At 40.5% G+C, this 17841-nt stretch overlaps 2 protein-coding genes across 4 annotated transcripts in view; both read right to left on the bottom strand.

Annotated features, from left to right (window-relative positions):
* LOC108279457 (protein bicaudal D homolog 1) overlaps positions 1–6950 on the bottom strand; it is a 31052-nt gene extending 24102 nt beyond the window's left edge. For both annotated transcript variants that reach the window (XM_017493721.3, XM_017493720.3), the window contains exon 1: positions 6735–6950. In XM_017493721.3, coding sequence (XP_017349210.1) covers positions 6735–6950 — 216 coding nt within the window. The remainder of the gene's footprint in view (positions 1–6734) is intronic.
* Positions 6951–14193: 7243 nt separating this feature from the next.
* LOC108279975 (aristaless-related homeobox protein) lies at positions 14194–16613 on the bottom strand. 2 transcript variants are annotated; one of them, XM_017494675.3, is made up of 4 exons: positions 16236–16613; positions 15606–15757; positions 15261–15386; positions 14194–14639 (listed from the first exon to the last, which is right to left on the bottom strand). In XM_017494675.3, the coding sequence occupies exons 1-4, from the start codon at positions 16459–16461 to the stop codon at positions 14448–14450; spliced, it is 696 nt and encodes a 231-aa protein (XP_017350164.1). In that variant the 5' UTR covers positions 16462–16613; the 3' UTR covers positions 14194–14447. The 2 variants fall into 2 exon arrangements, with proteins under 2 accessions (XP_017350164.1, XP_017350163.1); XM_017494674.3 differs by having other exon boundaries at positions 14202–14642; positions 16236–16606.
* Positions 16614–17841: the final 1228 nt, after the last annotated feature.

Genomic DNA, 17841 nt, shown 5'->3' with positions numbered 1-17841 from the left:
TACTATTAAAACTTAGCAGTATTTTAAAATTTCAAGACCACCCCCCCCACACACACATCTTGTTGTTTTTGTAAGTAATTCACACCCTGGATAACCCTATTTCCTTGGAGGAACTAAAAGAAGAAAGAGGACGAAGATAAATAATGTCAGAACCTTTTCTACCTTTATTGTGAAATCTTAATTTCACAAAAATTGTTTCTGTAAAGCTGCTTTGAGACAATGTCTATTGTAAAAAGCGCTATAAAAATCTAATCAAATTGAATTGAATGAACCTTTTAATAAAAGTGAAAAACAATAAGAATCATTTTTACGTACAATAACCTGGGTGCATCCCCTAAACTAATACTTAGTTGAAGCTCCTTTAGATTTGATCACAGCATTAAAGGTTTTGGGTAAGAATCAATCTGTCTGGAGCATCTTAACTTAGCAATGTTCTGCCATTCTTCCTTGCAAAAACATTCTAACTCTGTCAGATTGGCTGGGTATCTCTATAAAGTGATGTTCAGTACGCTGAAATGCAATTCCTTGTAATAGTCCGGAGCGGAATCTGAATTCCGTCCAGGAACCGTTGCTTTGGTTGTTCTCCTCCATGGACGATGTGGGCTGTGGTAGTTGTTCTTATCGCACAACTCGACTGTGAACTCCCAAAGCTGCTGAAAGTGGAGATCAGTTCTCATTGCTGAAAGAGCAGATTGTGGAAGATGCTGGGCTTTTCACACTGGTATCATGTAAGGTGGACTGTAACGCTTTGGACAGAACATTGCACTGTATGAGAATTCGTCGCTTCAAAATGCTGAAAGATGTCAGCAGACGACTCGCCTGTCCCCCGACTCACACATCGCTTTCAGAAATTTCACTAAGAGTGTCGACGATAGTCCCAAAGTTATCCAGTATGGCCTTGAGAGCCTCTGCACGGCAGCTCCAGCTTGTGTCACGTAGAGATTTCAGTGTGGTAGATTTACCTGAAAAGTCACCGCTCCGTTCTCACAAAGACTCAGAACCTGCAGGTCGTTTTGCTGACCCCTCGATGAAGTTATAGAGAGAATGATCATTGGTCAGCAGGTCTCACAGCTGTATCGGTGCGACGGACATCCACGATGCAGAGGGTGAGGATATGCGAGTGACAATGGACGTACATCACCAGTGGATTTTCGTAGCTACACCACGGTAGGTTCCTCACATACTCGCCACACCATCGTAACATCGCGCTCTCAAATGCAGATCTCAAGATTAAAGCTTGTCAGGACATTCTTTAAAAGAAGGGCCGAAGATTCACCGTCTGTTCCGTCAGTCCGATAAAATCCGACGAGTGATTCATGGACATCGAGGTCTCTGTCGACAGATCTTAAAACCACTGCAGCTTGCTCATGCCTACTCATGTCTTCCGTTTCATCCGCGATAAGGGAAAAAATTCCGGCTTCATGCACTCGTCGTATGATGTCACTTTTAACCTGACTGGACATTATATTGGTTGACTCATTCTGGCGCTTGTTATAAACATAATTAAATGATCTCTCTCTATTTTTGAATAGCTGGGTAATTAGTCGGTTATCAGTGGCCCTTAAATCCATCACCTGTAAGAACTTTACCCGATTTTCTGATTCATCCGTTTCGTCGTGACCACGAAGAGCAATACCGGCAACAGAAGAGCAAAGTCTCGCATATTTCTTTCAGATATTCTCTGTGCTCATCCACTCTCTTTGCGTGTTCACTGCTGATTTGCGTGGCTACGCTTCCCGTTTTAACTGTCTGTTGATGACCTTTCATTTTTAACCCAGCAGAAATGTGCACGCTGCTTTTCTGATCTTCATTTTTCACTGCCTTTTTTCCAGCTGATAAATCCAGTCACTTGAAATGTGTCCGTCTTAGACTCGTTGCCACCAAATGCGCGACACGTGAAACAAAAAGCCCGATCAATGGTGGGACTATATTCAAGCCATTCTTAAATCCCATACCATTCTTTACCGAACTTTCTACCGTCAGTCACTGGAAATGAAGTTACTGGTTGATTATGGCCCAATCATAATAAAGTAACTGCTCTTCTTTTGTTCTACTGCCCCCTATCAACACGGAGCTGTACATATAAACACATATCAAACCATTTTCAAATCTGAAACTCCATAAATTGATGGCGATATGTGGGGAGGGGCACCTCTATATGTCACCCATATATATATATATATATATATATATATATATATATATATATATATATATATATATATTAGAGCTGCAACAACTAATCGATAAAGTCGATTATGAAAATCGTTGTCAACGAATCTCATTATCGATTAGTTGGTCTGCGTGTATATCTATATCTATCTATCTATCTATCTATCTATCTATCTATATATATATATATATATATATATATATATATATATATATATATATATATATACAGATATAACCAACAAACAGTGCAAAATGTATATTTCTTACTGAAATACTTTATTTGTCTGAATGCAAACCAACATTTTCCCCTATAATATTACAGCTGGTCTTTTTGTTGCAGAAGACAATACTCAGGTAAACAAATTGTGATATACACAAAAGTATTTATGGAAATGGCTCAAGGGCAGACTTCTTTTGCAGCACACCAAAAGTTATGTGACAATTTGTTTTTGGTAAAGATGACATCATCATACACACAATTTTTGTCACTGGTTACCACACACAGGAAATCTTTTTTTTAGATAGTTACATTTGCCTTGCCTCATGCTACTGTATGCTCTTCTGTAATCGAATGCACTGAATGACATGAGAGGATTCTTTTAATACCATCATGTCCGTATCACAGTCGTGGTGTTGGTTTTGATCTTACTAAATTTCTACTGGATTAAGGTCAGGACTTTGACTCGGCCATTCCAAAACATTCACTTTATTCGTCTTTAAGCGTTGTTTGGTAGAACGACTCGTGTGTTTATGATCGATGTCTTGCTGCATGACCCACTTTCTCTTCACATTCAGTTCATGGACAGATGTCCTGACATTTTCCTTTAGAATCCTCCGGTATAATTCACAATTCATTGTTCCATCAGTGATGGCGAGTCGTCCTCAGTATGCACAACATTTAAAAACGGCATTGAAACAAATAATACATTTTACAATTTGAAAATGAAAGCATGGTACAGATGGGCCATGGATGCAGTATGTTTGTTTGTTTGTTTGTGCTTGCGTTGGCACATTCTCATAAAGTGAGCCATTAATTGTGTATTTGACGGTACATACCTAAGGTGTACTGCTCTGTAACAGGAAGACAAAACAGTCACAGTACAATGGGACACTCTTCATGACTTCTTACATGATGCATTGTACGACAGTGACTCAGCATGATGACGATACAAAGTGAGGTTTGGTGAGGGGTTGGTTAATAGATTACACTACGCTCTTAGAGCAGAATGAGCTCATGATTTACTATTAACACACGGCTGTATGACAGGACAACAAGAACAACCACACAGATGATTTCATACTTGTAAGCAAATTCACTTTCCACTGCATTTGGCTGGCTTAAAAACATTGTTGTTAAAAACTCCGTGGACTGTCAAATGCATTTTCGGTAGATTCTGTGCTCATTTTTTGTTTTACAGTTATTTCTCTTAACCCCCCGCCCCCCACTATATTCTTCTGGATGATTTGAGTTGAGCAGGCTATAATTGGTAGAAGTAATGTCAGGCCTACCAAAGTCTTCATGTTCACGTCGTAAATGTTTTAGTGGTAATGATGAGTAGTAGAGAATTGACGTAGTGACTACACTATGATTGAGATAATCATGGTCTACACGTAGGACTGTGAAAGGTAGGCAAGTTGCATTGTTGTTTAATTAGTCAAGTTTCTTTTTATATAATACTTTTAGAATTATTTATACTTGGGCCCATTGAAAACCAAGACTACTGGTCTCAGTGATTGTTTTCCATGTTTGTTTGATAAAATCTCATGACGTTAACAAAGCTAAAATGATCTTGCTGAGCATCACCAGCAAATCTCATGACTATAAAGCCACGAAACTCACTGATTGATAGTAGATAAAGCAGCCAGCAGTTTTATGGCGATTTATGTGATGATTTATGCACGTAGTTTAAATGATGTAACTGATGTAAACCAGTAGTAATGATTTTCCCTTACTTGCTAGCAAAATTATGTACAGTTATTTCGTTTTTATAAATGGCGTTTGGGCAGACTTGTATAACCATGGCCCACAAGGAAACATGTAAACCCATTCTTTCTAGGTTTAGGTGGATGTACACTCCATGAGTTCTGATGAGGTTATTGAATCATTTTTACTTTTTACATGCCAGAATACCTGACGGTCCTATGGAGGCAGTCATATATTAAACAATTATGCGAGCCCCTGATTTGTAAGTCAACTCAAACCAGACTTTATAACATTCACAATTCACTCAATAGTGAACTAAATAGCCTACTAAACCTGTTATTGGTTGGTATTATTATTTTTTCTACAAAATAGAAACCCAGTCATGATGATCTTCAGAAGAAATGTTCCAGAGTGACCGGTTGTCATAATGATCTTTTTTCTCCCTCTCTCCTTTCGCCGAGCCCCACACGAATTTATGGAGATACTAGAGATCCAGATCCTTTCTGCCTCTGGATGGAGCTCAAATCTTCTCTAATTCCAGACTGCTGGGACTACGGCTGCTCCTAACGCCATACAGACTTCATATAAATCCATAATGAACTTTTTCACAATATCTGTTGTTACCCAGATGAGGATGGGTTCCCTTCTGAGTCGGGTTCCTCTCAAGGTTTCTTCCTCTTAAAACATCTTAGGGAGTTTTTCCTTGCCACCGTCGCCACTCAGTGGCTTGCTCAGTTGGGATAAATTCGCACCTTTAATATCTGTATACCGTGTTGATATTTCTGTAAAGCTGCTTTGAGACAATGACTATTGTAAAAAGCGCTAAACAAATAAAACTGAACTGAATTGAATTGTCCATTCATAACTCCACATGAAAAAATAAGTAACTATATCTGCACAAGCCTAAACACAAATAAACTGTTCTGATTGGTAGGCGTGAGTCAAAACGTTGGCTCATCTGACATCTTGCACATCATGATTTCAAGGTGGTTTGAAACCTCTTTTTTTTTTGTAAAAATGATACGCTTGTAAAAACATTCAGGAGCTCACAAGTCAGGGTAGGATCACACAGTGTACATCTTACAGTGTACCCTTACAGATGTAAAAGCACCAGCCGCCCACACCGCTGTCTGTTTTTCTCTCCCGCTGAACGGCACGAAATGTAAAACTCAGCAATAGCAATGATCCCGAAATAATCCTGATACCACCAAGTACAAACTGAATCATATATTCTGTATCAAAAGACATGAATTTTTAACAATGTCAGGAGGTCAGCTGCGTCCTTTTGGGATGGCTCTAATTTATGTGTATTGCGTGAGAAAGAACAAGATCATATTGCACACTTCTTTTATGAACGTTTTATGTGAACAGGTTTAGACAGATTTAAGCATTTTTATAAAAATCTTGTCCAAAGAAATGTACGTGTTATTTATATATTTATTTATTGTTCTTGTATTAGTCACTGTTGTTTTCATTTTCAGTGGAATTTTCTGGCTTATACGATGCAAATGAAACGAGTGCATTCAAAACTTTATCAGCATGTAGCATGCAGTATGTGACCAACGTAATTCCGTTATGGAAAGGCTCTCAGTATGACATAGCATGACTACTACACAAATGCAACTTTGTGAATCCCACAATGCAACACAGTTATTTTTTTGTGTTTTAAAATAAAAGGCTGTGGTAAAGAAGGAAACACCTACTTGCATGATTTAGCATGCAGTACACAGTATTTACCGGCAGCATCCTGTAGCTATAGTTTTATACAGTATGCAAGAATATACTGTTTCAAATGCATTAGAACCGATCAAACGATTAAGAGTCAGCCTCAATTACAAAAGAGTCTACAAGGGTAGGATAGCAGCCAGTGTTTCAAACGGATATCCAGTGTCGTGTAGCCTACTACGAACCGGGAGCGTTTTGAGGAAAATATAAAAACCTTGTTTTATATAAGCCACCATGTTTGTGGACATGACAGTGAAATGAACCTTGATCGTTTGTTGTAGCCAAATATATCTGAAACCCTCAAGAGAATCTGATTGAGGATAATAATAAATATACGGGTTACTCCAAGTCTTTTTCACACACGCACAGTTCATATCATAGAAATAATTCTATTTCAAATCGTTTTTTTTGTTTGTTTGTTTTTTAGCAATTTAGTTTGAAGCAAATTAACATTTCGAGTAAATTCCTAAGGGTTATAAGCACGCCTTCACCTGCTTCACCTTTGGCTTTACACTCCTCTCCTACCTGCGGTCGTTTCAGTAGATTCGTCATTCCTTGCCCTGTGCTGCTGTAGGGTTGTCCTGTGCTCCATCACAGGCTGACCCATTCGCATGTTATTCAGCGTGTGTATTCTCACTATAATAACCACTTTGATGAATACAGGCCGGAGAGTCTGTGAGTTTTCAGCCATCCAGATCATTTCACGTCTAGAAACAGCAGATTAAGTTGAGGCATCTACACACAAGCACTTAATACTCAATGTCCTTACCAGACATAATAAAAGGATCATGGTCCAGGTGGCAGGGACTTGCCCTGTTCATGTGTGTAGTTTACTGCAGCAAAACAGCAGCGCACAGGAGCATCCTGGACGGGTTTAAAGGGAAGGCAGAGCAGAGGAGGAGAGCCTTACCTCGTGCAGCTGCTCCAGCTCCTGCCTCAGCGTGTCCTGCGCGGCCTCGAGGTCTGCGTACTGCTGCTTCAGGGTTTGGTTTTCCTCCAGCACCACGAGTCCGCATTCAGCCGCACGGATCTTCTCCCGGTTAGCCTCGGCGAGCTCGTGTGTAAGCCGCTCCACCTCGGAGCGGTACTGCTCCAGCGTTTCCCCGCGCGGTCCACCCGCAGCCATGGCGTTTCCACCCCCACCCCCCAACCCCAACCCTGCCGCGCCTGTCTCCCGCCTCCTCCGCTGCCGCGTTACCGGGAGGAGCAGGGAGGAGGACGCGCAGAATCCGACATCAACGCCGGGGCCGGCTCTTACCCGATCACAGATTTAAACCCCAGCGAACTGTTCCGCGACATTCTGCCGCTGCTGCAATACGAAATAATCTCACTGGAGCTCCCCTGTCATCTCCCTCCGGATGCGCTGTCTGTGTCGCCGCATTATTTCTTTCTCTTCTTTTTCTGCTTATTCATGGGGCTTCGGACGCCATCATGTCTACAAAGTAGCCTCCGAACTTACCACCCATCCGTTTCTCAGTGACGTCAGAGCGTCCTAGTAGGCTACATCCTATTCATCAGCTGAGTGATGCTCACGTCTGCGTCTGCGTCTGTCTTTCTCAGCAGGGTGGATGGTCAGAGTCGAGGAGAACTCCAGAACAGTTACAAATACACACACATCATTAAAAACTCTAATGAGCTCGTGAACACACGGATGAATGAATGATTCCGAACAAACACGTGCAGTCCTACTTCCTGTGTGCAGGCTTTTAAATCTGCTCCTGAGCTGAGCTGGATGATTGGAGTCACAGATGCGGGAAATGAGACAAAACTACAGTGGTCAGGACGTGAATGAGGTTAATGAAGGGAGTCGTTTATTGCTACTATATTCTACAAGAGCAAGAGATGGTAATGTTCTATTAAAAACATTATGCAAGAAGAGCCTATGCCATAGACCAATAAACACTTCATTGTGTGAGTGATTCTATAAATCTTCAGGAAATTCAGATTATGCCATTGGCTTGACTTGCCTGCTGAACATGGGGCTTGGGGAATCAGTATATATTTTATAAATATATTTTATGGGGTGGATGTGTTTAGGTAACTGGGTTGAGTGATGAAAAGGATGTTAATAGGATGGTAATAATTTTTCGGGACAGGATGTGTAGTAAATACAGTACAGGTACAAGTAAGTAAGTTCATTTTATTCATGGTTTAAGTTATTTATCTGAAGGATGCACACGGCACGTATAAACACTTGTAGGACACTTTACCTACAGTATCTCACAAAAGTGACTACACCCCTCACATTTCTGTAAATATTTGATGATATCTTTTCATGTGACAACACTGAAGAAATGTCACTTTGCTACAATGTAAAGTAGTGAGTGTACAGCTTGTGTAACAGTGTAAATTTACTGTCCCCTCAAAATAACTCAACACACAGCCGTTAATGTCTAAACCACTGGCAACAAAAGTGAGTACACCCCTAAGTGAAAATGTCCACATTGGACCCAATTAGCCATTTTCCCTCCCTGGTGTCATGTGACTTGTTAGTGTTACAAGGTCTCAGGTGTGAATGGGGAGCAGGTGTGTTAAATTTGGTGTCATCGCTCTCACACTCCCTCATACTGGTCACTGGAAGTTCAACATGGCACCTCATGGCAAAGAACTCTCTGAGGATCTGAAAAAAGAATTGTTGCTCTACATAAAGATGGCCTAGGCTATCAGAAGATTGCCAAGACCCTGACAGTGAGCTGCAGCACGGTGGCCAAGACCATACAGCGGTTTAACAGGACAGGTTCCACTCAGAACAGGACTCGCCATCGTCCACCAAAGAAGTTGAGTGCACGTGCTCAGCGTCATATCCAGAGGTTGTCTTTGGGAAATATACGTATGAGTGCTGCCAGCATTGCTGCAGAGGTTGAAGGGGTGGGGGGTCAGCCTGTCAGTGCTCAGACCATACGCCGCACACTGCATCAAATTGGTCTGCATGGCTGTCATCCCAGAAGGAAGCCTCTTCTAAAGATGATGCACAAGAAAGCCCGCAAACAGTTTGCTGAAGACAATCAGACTAAGGACATGGATTACTGGAACCATGTCCCGTGGTCTGATGAGACCGAGATAAACTTATTTGGTTCAGATGGTGTCAAGCGTGTGTGGGGCAACCAGGTGAGGAGTACAAAGACAAGTGTGTCTTGCCTACAGTCAAGCATGGTGGTGGGAGTGTCATGGTCTGGGGCTGCATGAGTGCTGCTGCCACTGAGGAGCTACAGGTCATTGAGGGAACCATGAATGCCAACATGTACTGTGACATACTAAAGCAGAGCATGATCCCCGCCCTTCGGAGACCGGGCCGCAGGGCAGTATTCCAGCATGATAACGACCACAAACACACCTCCAAGAGGACCACTGCCTTGCTAAAGAAGCTGAGGGTGAAGGTGATGGACTGGCCAAGCATGTCTCCAGACCTAAACCCTATTGAGCATCTGTGGGGCATCCTCAAACGGAAGGTGGAGGAGCACAAGGTCTCTAACATCCACCAACTCCGTGATGTGGTCATGGAGGAGTGGAAGAGGACTCCAGTGGAACCTGTGAAGCTCTGGTGAACTCCATGCCCAAGAGGGTTAAGGCAGTCCTGGAAAATAATGGTGGCCACACAGAATATTGACTCTTTGGGCCCAATTTTCACTTAGGGGTGTACTCACTTTTGTTGCCAGTGGTTTAGACATTAATGGCTGTGTGTTGAGTTATTTTGAGGGGACAGCAAATTTACACTGTTACACAAGCTGTACACTCACTACTTTACATTGTAGCAAAGTGTCATTTCTTCAGTGTTGTCACAATAAAATATATTATCAAATATTTACAGAAATGTGAGGGGTGTACTCACTTTTGTGAGATACTGTATGTTTAAAATATGTTTTATCTTTACTTTACAGTTGTGCTTATAAATTTACATTTATTTAATACTGTCCTGAATAATCTATTTCACATAACAGATGTTAACATATAGTCCACAAGACACAATAATAGCTGAATTTACACAAATGAACCAGTTTAAAAGTTTACACACACTTGATTATTAATACTGTGTCGTTACCTGGATGATCATCGACTGTGTTTATGTTCTGTGAGAGTTCTTCACGAGTCTCTTGCGTGTCCTGAGCAGTTAAACTGCCCACTGTTCTTCAGAAAAATCCTCCAGGTCCTGCACATTCTTTACTTTTCCAGCATCTTCTGCATATTTGACGCCTTTCCAACAGCGATAGCGCAAAGATCATCTGTTCACACTGAGGACGACTGAAGAACACGTACACGACTATTACATAAGGTGCAAACATTCAATGATGCTCAGGAAGGCAACAGGATTCATTACAAGCCAGGGGGGTGTAAACTTTTAAACAGGATGATCGGTGTAAAATGTTATGTTGTTTAAATATCTTAATTATTCATTTACTACCACCCATCAGAAGCTAAATAAGATATTTACAGTACATGTTTCCCAAAAGACAAAATAATAACAGTTTACACCACACATCCTGTTCAAAAGTTGAACAGGATGAAGACCATTGTTCCCCACCCCAGGAGTGGAGGCCAACAAAGATCTCTCCAAGAGCGAGATGTGTAATAGTCCCTGAGGTCACAAAGGAACCCAGGATAACTTCTAAGCAGCTAAAGGCCTCTCTTACATTGGATAATGTTAATGTTCATGGGTCCACCATCAGGAGAACACTGAATAACAACGGTGTGCATGACAGAAGGCTAATGGGAAAAAGTTTTGTGGATAGATGAGACCAAAATAAAACTTTTCGGTTTAAATGAGAAGTGTTATGTTTGGAGAAAGGAAAACACGGTCATGGTTTGGGACTGTTTTGCTGCATCTGGTCCAGGATGACTTGTCATCACTGATGGAACAATGAATTGTGAATTATACCAACAATCTCTAAATGAAAACATCAGAACATCTGTCCATGAACTGAATCTGAAGAGAAAGTGGGTCATGCAGCAAGACAACGATCCTAAACACACGAGTCGTTCTACCAAAGAACGCTTAAAGAAGAATAAATTAATGTTTTGGAACGGCCGAGTCAAAGTCCTGACCTTAATCCAGTAGAAATGTTGTGGAAGAACCTGACGCGAGCAGTTCATGTGAGGAAACACACCAACATCCCAGAGCTGAAGCTGTTCTGTACTGAGGAACGGGATAAAACTCCTCCGAGCCGATGTGCAGATGATCAACACTTACCCCAAACGTTTATCTGCAGTTATTACTGCACAAGGAGTCACACTACATACTGAAAGCAGAGGTGCACATACTTTTGCCTCTCAGAGATATGTAATATTGCATCAGTTTCCTCAATAAATAAATGACCGAGTGTAATAGTTTTGTCTCATTTGTTTAATTGGGTTCTCTTTATCTACTTTTAGGACTTCTGTGAAGATCTGATGATGTTTTAGGTCACATTTATGCAGAAATATAAAAAATTCTCAAGGGTTCACAAACATTAAAGCACCACTGCATATTTGTAAATGATTTGTAAATCAGTTATTTGTTAATCAATATTTGTAAATCAGTGGGACACAAATGGTACCACATTCATGGAATCACCTGTGTAATAATTAATAGGAAAGTAATTAATATGAAATAAAAACTCTCCCAAGCTGTTCAGTACTGTAGGTATTGCAGAAAATTCCTACTTGTGGTATCTCTCTGAATTGTGTACCTGACTCTGTGACATTGCTTCCATTATGTGTCATGAGGTGTGGATAATATTGCTAGATGACACATAAATTCCGTAGTATTAGTCACCAACTTTCCTGAAGTACTTTGAATTTTTACATAATAGCAAGCAACGTGTTCTTATAATTAATAATGATCTTCTTGTAAGTCAGTAATGTTTAAAGAAATATGTTAGAAGTTGGAAAATGCCCAACACATCAAGTGTCAATTCATTTAACAAAGCTCTGAACCACAGTCTGTACCACCGCTGTGTTCTATGAATTTCAACGCCCCAAGGACTGATAAACATAAAGTAATACAGAGTTCACTCCGGTGTCAGTTAGCTATAAATGTTGATAAGGCTGAGGTGAAAAGTTCAACTTTTGGAAGGATAGTAATGTCAAGGTAAGACCACAGTTGTAAAAACACAAACACCCTTTGGCCTGTTCCAATTTGACACACTGTCTTACACGGTCAGTTCAGGTAAATCTACAAGGTGGATGTAATAATTGCGCAGGTATTGACTACATATTCAGTCACATAGTAAATTAAATACACATTACAGATGTGAATCTACATTTATTTTCACTTAAAGAAATGTGCCAGAACTGAAATATTAGACTAGATACTCATAAGATCGATGAAGCTACTTTGTTCACTCCCTGTGTCTTGGCCATATTGCCCCATGGTCTTCATCACAGAGTTCTCATGCAGTCATGAATTAACAGGACCAAACTATCGATGGTTTTTCTAAATCCTGTTGTGTACATTCTCCCCACTCGTACTTCCTTTGAACTGCATTCCAGATGTCAGAGGCTATTTACTGTAATTTGCCATACCATGACCCCAGCTCAAGGGCCCCAGTTCAGTTTCTGAGTCTGGTGGTTTGTTATAATCATTATTATTATGTATAGATTATGAACAATCCTAAATAAGGAGATATATCATTATGTCCAATGTTAATGTCATTCTAAGCTATGTTCTCATTTAAATATCTTTTGGCTCTAGCCTCCTCTCTTCTCTTAGGTTCTCTGTAGAAAAATGGTCCCAGCAGTGGACCAGTGGGTCTGATCCAATAAACAATTTTGGCTATAGTTCCAGAGACATATCCACACCCACAAGCCAATGACCATCCAGAAAGGCCGTCAAGTATTGAGGTGGGCAGGGAGTTAGGCTGTAAAGTACATGAGTTGTTGTTTGTATGTGAAGCATGAGCTAAGTAACAAATATCCTTATTTATATATACTCAGCAAAAAAGAACTGTTCTTTTTTAAAGATCATTTTGTAAAATCCAAATAATCTTTACAGATCTTTATTGGAAAGGGTTGAAACGATGTTTTTCATGTTTGTTCAGTGAACCATAAACAATTATTGCACATGCAGCTGTGGAACAGTCTTTAAGACACGAACAGTTTACAGGTGGGAGGTGATTACGGTCACAGTTACAATAAGTTAGGACACTAAAGAGACCTTTCTACTGACTCTGAAAAACACCAGGAGAAAGATGTCTAGGGTTCCTGCTCTCCTGTGTGAACATGCCATAGACCTGCTGCAGGGAGGCATGAGGACTGCAGACGTGTCCAGAGCAATAAACTGCAATGTCTGTAATGTAAGACATCTAAGCCGGTGCTGCAGGGAGACAGGAAGGACAGCTGATCGTCCTCGCAGTGGGAAATTACATGTAAGCGTGTGTCCCTCCAGATGTGATCGAGAAACTTCAAACGCCTTGGTGCAAGAGTGGAGGAACATCTCAGAGCAAGAACTGACCAATCTGGTGCAGTCCATGAGGATGAGATGCACTGTAGTACTTAAGGCAGCTGGAGGACACCACATACTGACTGTTCCTTTTAATATTGACCAGTCGAATGTGAGAGGACGTTTCTTTTTTTGCTGAGTATATAAGATATCAGAGATAGATATAAGAAAATCTACTAGTTGCTGACAAACAACAGTACTGTCAGTTTATGTAGCTGCAGTGGGTGAATAATCTTAGAGAATCGAGGAGAGGCAATAGTCTAACTAAATCCTTCATGTAGTTTGTAAGGCTTCATGTAATAAATCTATTTGGTAAATACCCACTATACGTTTTTCATAACTTTCTCACTACCACCTAAAAATCATCCAAGAATTTTTTTTCAATAAGGATCTGACCTAACCTGATGGTCATTCCTAACCTGATTCTGATTCAAGGGCTAAAACCTACCTGTCAATGGGGAAAAATATGCTTGTTTCTTGACTGATTTCCATGAAGTTTTTGTGGTTGTCCATCCCCCCCGCCACTTTTTAAAAATACCACCGTGGTTTAATTCTTTGTCATCCCTCACTGTCTTCTCTGAAATGAGATGGTTTGGTTGTAGAGAGAATGTGGCATACGCCCTTATCTATCACCCTATCAGGACATGAACCCAAGCATATTAAGATAAGCTTACACGTTATTATAGGGGCAATAAACCAATTCAGGGATAATTGGAAACGTCAACAAGAAAACCCATGTGGAACACCACTACTACTAAAGAATACCGAAGACGAAGAAGAAGAAAAACACAGACATCTCATCTGCTATGGTTGGAGATATGTCAAAGAATCCAAAATAGGACATGTTAAGCATTAGTATAATCTAATTTGTTGTCTGATATATTATATACAACACACACAATGAAAAATTCCCTGAACTGTGTATTTCTGCCTGAACATTTTTACTGCCTGAAAGGTTTACTGGGTTAGTCTACTACGTTATACATAATAGGATTCTAACAGTCCTTAGAGATACAGAATTGTCAACTACCATGCCATATAGTTTGCCTTTGTAAAAAGTTTAATGTGATTACTCAAGTCATTTACAGATCAAAACACACACACACACACACACACACACACACACACACACACATATATTGTAAAAACAGTGCTGTGTACATAACATTCCTGTGTCAAATCTCCATATAGTCTTTTTTGCATAACATTTTAATAAAGCAGTAAATGAGATGGAAGACGCATCTGCTTGCTGTGTGTGTTGGCATGATGAGGTGTAAAGTTTGAGAACCACGGTTGGTATGGCAGTCCACGGAACTGATGAGACGCAACGAAGGGGTGCAGTTCTTGTGTGCTGATCTCAGACAGAGGAACAGGAGGGTAGAATGACACAGGCAGGTGATGCTTCTGGTGTATGGTGTGGAGTGGAAAAAAATGAAGGAAATCACACAAAAGTTCATATACAGCAAACATGATGATAAATGTAGATCGGATTGTTTTTACCCCCTCAAAAGCACAAAATGTTGGCGCCTTCAAAACATTACACAGTAAAACTACATGTTCTCTAACAGCTCTTGGCAAATTCATGAGTTCATGAGTTTTGCATAACTACCAGGATAGTTTAAAACCCCAAAACATGTTTAAGAAATGCCTATTTATGAATCTTATAACAAGATAATGAGCGCAAACATGCCACGGTGTAAACACACGAATGGCCATTGGACACAAAATCAGTTTTTAGTTTTTTTGCTATGGCCATTTGAGCGTCTGGGTTTGTAGCCTATTTAAATCCTGTTGTAAAAGACAAAGCACCTGTGCCAGTGTAACATAAAGGAGCTTGTTGTACACGGAGAAGTGCAAAATCCCTCTGCAAATGTAACAATCTTGTTAGACATTTCAGGGAAATGCTCAGTGCTGTTATTCTCTCCAGGGGAAGAGTCAATAAATAATAATTGTCTTTTGGAGGCAAAAATATTTACACCGTGTCAGCAGAAATGATAGAAACAGGTGAAGGAGTGTGCCTACCAGTGTGAAGAAACAGGAAGCCTTGAGAGGGTATGTGTATTCGCTTGTGGTGCACTCCAGCTGGACGCTGTTTCTTTCCTGCACTTCAGTCCGTCTCCACTTGGCTCTTCTATTCTGGAACCAGATCTGGACATCGAGTACGTGATTGCACCAAATATTATATAGTAAAAATCCAACGCCAAACACAAATATATTCTTGATAACCCACAAAATATGTAATGTAGTAGTTCACTAGCACTAGCAAACAGACAATTTCTTAGCTCTTTCTTTCGTCTAGTAAGTAGGCTACTATATAAATATAATTACTGGTCCAGTTCGAAATGCCTTGCTGCACTCTGGACTTACTTGGACTCTCCCCTCTGACAGATGGGTGCGTGTGGCTAGCCAGTCTCTGGTATGAACATCTGGGTAGTGAGTGTCTTGAAATACTCTTTCCAGTTCCTCAAGTTGGGCAGCTGTGAATGTGGCCCGTACTCTTCTGTGACCCCGCCGATAAACTGTGCGAGACAAAAGGCAGTTATAAACAACATTCGGAAATCTGTCAGCTAATTTGTAATCCAGATGTTCAGGCTGTCTATAAATCTATCATTTAAGACTGTAACAATTAATCCCCAGAATTAAATGTACCAGTGAGCATAGGATAAATCAAGTATAGTGCAGGTATAATGCAAATGCTAGTAATGGCAGTTATTGTGCTATAGTAGTGATAGTGTTGTTGTGGTCCAAATGCCTCTGTTATTGGAATGCCCAAACTGCGGACAATCTTAAGGAGAACTTGATGTACGGTATGGGAGAGGATGAAATATATACTGTATAATGTAATATATAGATAGTACTGAAACAGAAAACCAAATAGTTTCTGGTTTTTACCATCTAGCAAGGACTGAGGACATGGAGGAAGAAAATAAAGTTAACCAAGTTATAGGAGGGGAAAATTATGAGGAAATATAGTGTAGAGATTCAGGAGAAGATCACCTGTATACTGGCTAGATTTGAGGTCTTCCTTTCTATTGGGTGTCCAAGTATTTTCTGACATGTTCTCTTCAATCGTCTGCATTTCCCTCTCCACCAAATAGGAAGGTCTTTTCAGTATATCTTCAATAGAGTGGGACAGGTATGGGACAGGCGTGCCTGGCGATTCCATTTGTCTGGGTAATGAGCTCTCATTGTGTTGTCCAGTCTTAGATTCCACAGTTAACATTTCCCGAAGATTAGTCGAACGTTTTCAAATGCACTAAGTGACCAAGTTTAGGAAGTAACTCTTGCTCTCCTGCCGATCAAAGACTGGCAGCATTAGGACTGTGTCACAACATCATTAGGATTCCAAGGAGGAGGGGCAGGAGGTTTACTCTTTAACAAATCCAATAAATCACCATTGCCACAGAATTCTGGTAGTAAAGTCTAGCTATACGGGTCAATCATTTCACAATTCACAATAGAGTAGGGGAAATAAGTATTGTACGCATCAACATATATTTCAGTAAATATATTTCCAATGAGGTTATTCACATTAAATTTTCACCAGACATCAGTGTTAACTCAAGAAATCTGCAAATATAAAGAATTCACAACATTAAAGTCCATAAATAAAGTTATGTGTAATAAAGAGGAATGACACGGGGAAAAATGATTGCTGAGGCTATGAAAAAGCAGTTCTCCAAGTTAAGGCAAATAACCAGCTGAAACCCATAAGTAATTATACCCCCTATCTGTGGAAATTAATATCAGCTGGGTTAGTACATTGATGGTCTATAAAAAGGCTTTTCGTTACCAAGGTGTCCCACAAGAAACATCTCATGATGGGTAAAAGCAAAGAGCTCTCCCAAGACCTTCACAACCTTATTGTTGTGAAACATATTGATGGAGGCAGATACAGACGTATTTCAAAACTTCTGAATCCTCCAGTAAACACCATCAGGGTCATTATTCACAAGTGGAAGTAACATCACTCCTTCATCAACTGACCACGCACAGGAGCTCCTCACAAGATCTCTGACCAGGGAGTCAGAAGAATAGTCAGAAGAGTACCCCAAGAGCCAAGGACCACTCAGAAAGAGCTCCAGAAACTCTTGGAGGCAGCAGGTACCATCGTCACAGTGAAAACAATAGGCAATGCACTCCACTGCTCACGCTCACCTCACAAGACTCCATTACTACAGAAAAGACATGTCGAAGCTCATTTAAAGTTTACTACAACTCATCTGGACAAGCCTGTGAAATACTGGGAGAGTGTAGTCTGGTCAGATGAGAGCAAAATGGAACTTTTTGGTTCTCATACTACACACCATGTTTGGAGAAGAAATGGCACTGCACATCTTCCTAAAAACACTACACCAGCAGTGAAGTTTGGAGGTGAAGCATCATGGTGTGGGGCTGTTTTTCATCACATGGTACTGGCAGACTTCATATAATTGAAGGAACGATGAATGGAGCCCTTTACCGGGAGATTCTTGAGAAGAATCTGCTGCCATCCACCAGGATGATGATGAGACGTGGGTGGACTTCCAGCAGGACAACTATCCAAAACATACAGCAAAGCAAACTCTCAATTGGTTCAGAGAAATAAATCAAGGTGCTAGAA

This window comes from Ictalurus punctatus, chromosome 19 (genome assembly GCF_001660625.3).
Source record: "Ictalurus punctatus breed USDA103 chromosome 19, Coco_2.0, whole genome shotgun sequence".
Taxonomy (NCBI): domain Eukaryota; kingdom Metazoa; phylum Chordata; class Actinopteri; order Siluriformes; family Ictaluridae; genus Ictalurus; species Ictalurus punctatus.
Note: the sequence above shows the minus strand (reverse complement) of the source record. Positions and strands in the feature narration are given on the sequence as shown.

Bases quoted from the DNA above. Each gene is read 5' to 3' on its own strand.
- LOC108279975 (XM_017494674.3), bottom strand. From the start codon at position 16,461: ATGTTAACTGTGGAATCTAAGACTGGACAACACAATGAGAGCTCATTA. The intron at 15,758-16,235 runs GTGATCTTCTCC...TGTCTCGCACAG, and splicing joins CAAATCTAGCCAGTATACAG to TTTATCGGCGGGGTCACAGA. The intron at 14,643-15,260 runs GTAGGCACACTC...ACCATACACCAG, and splicing joins CTTCCTGTTTCTTCACACTG to AAGCATCACCTGCCTGTGTC.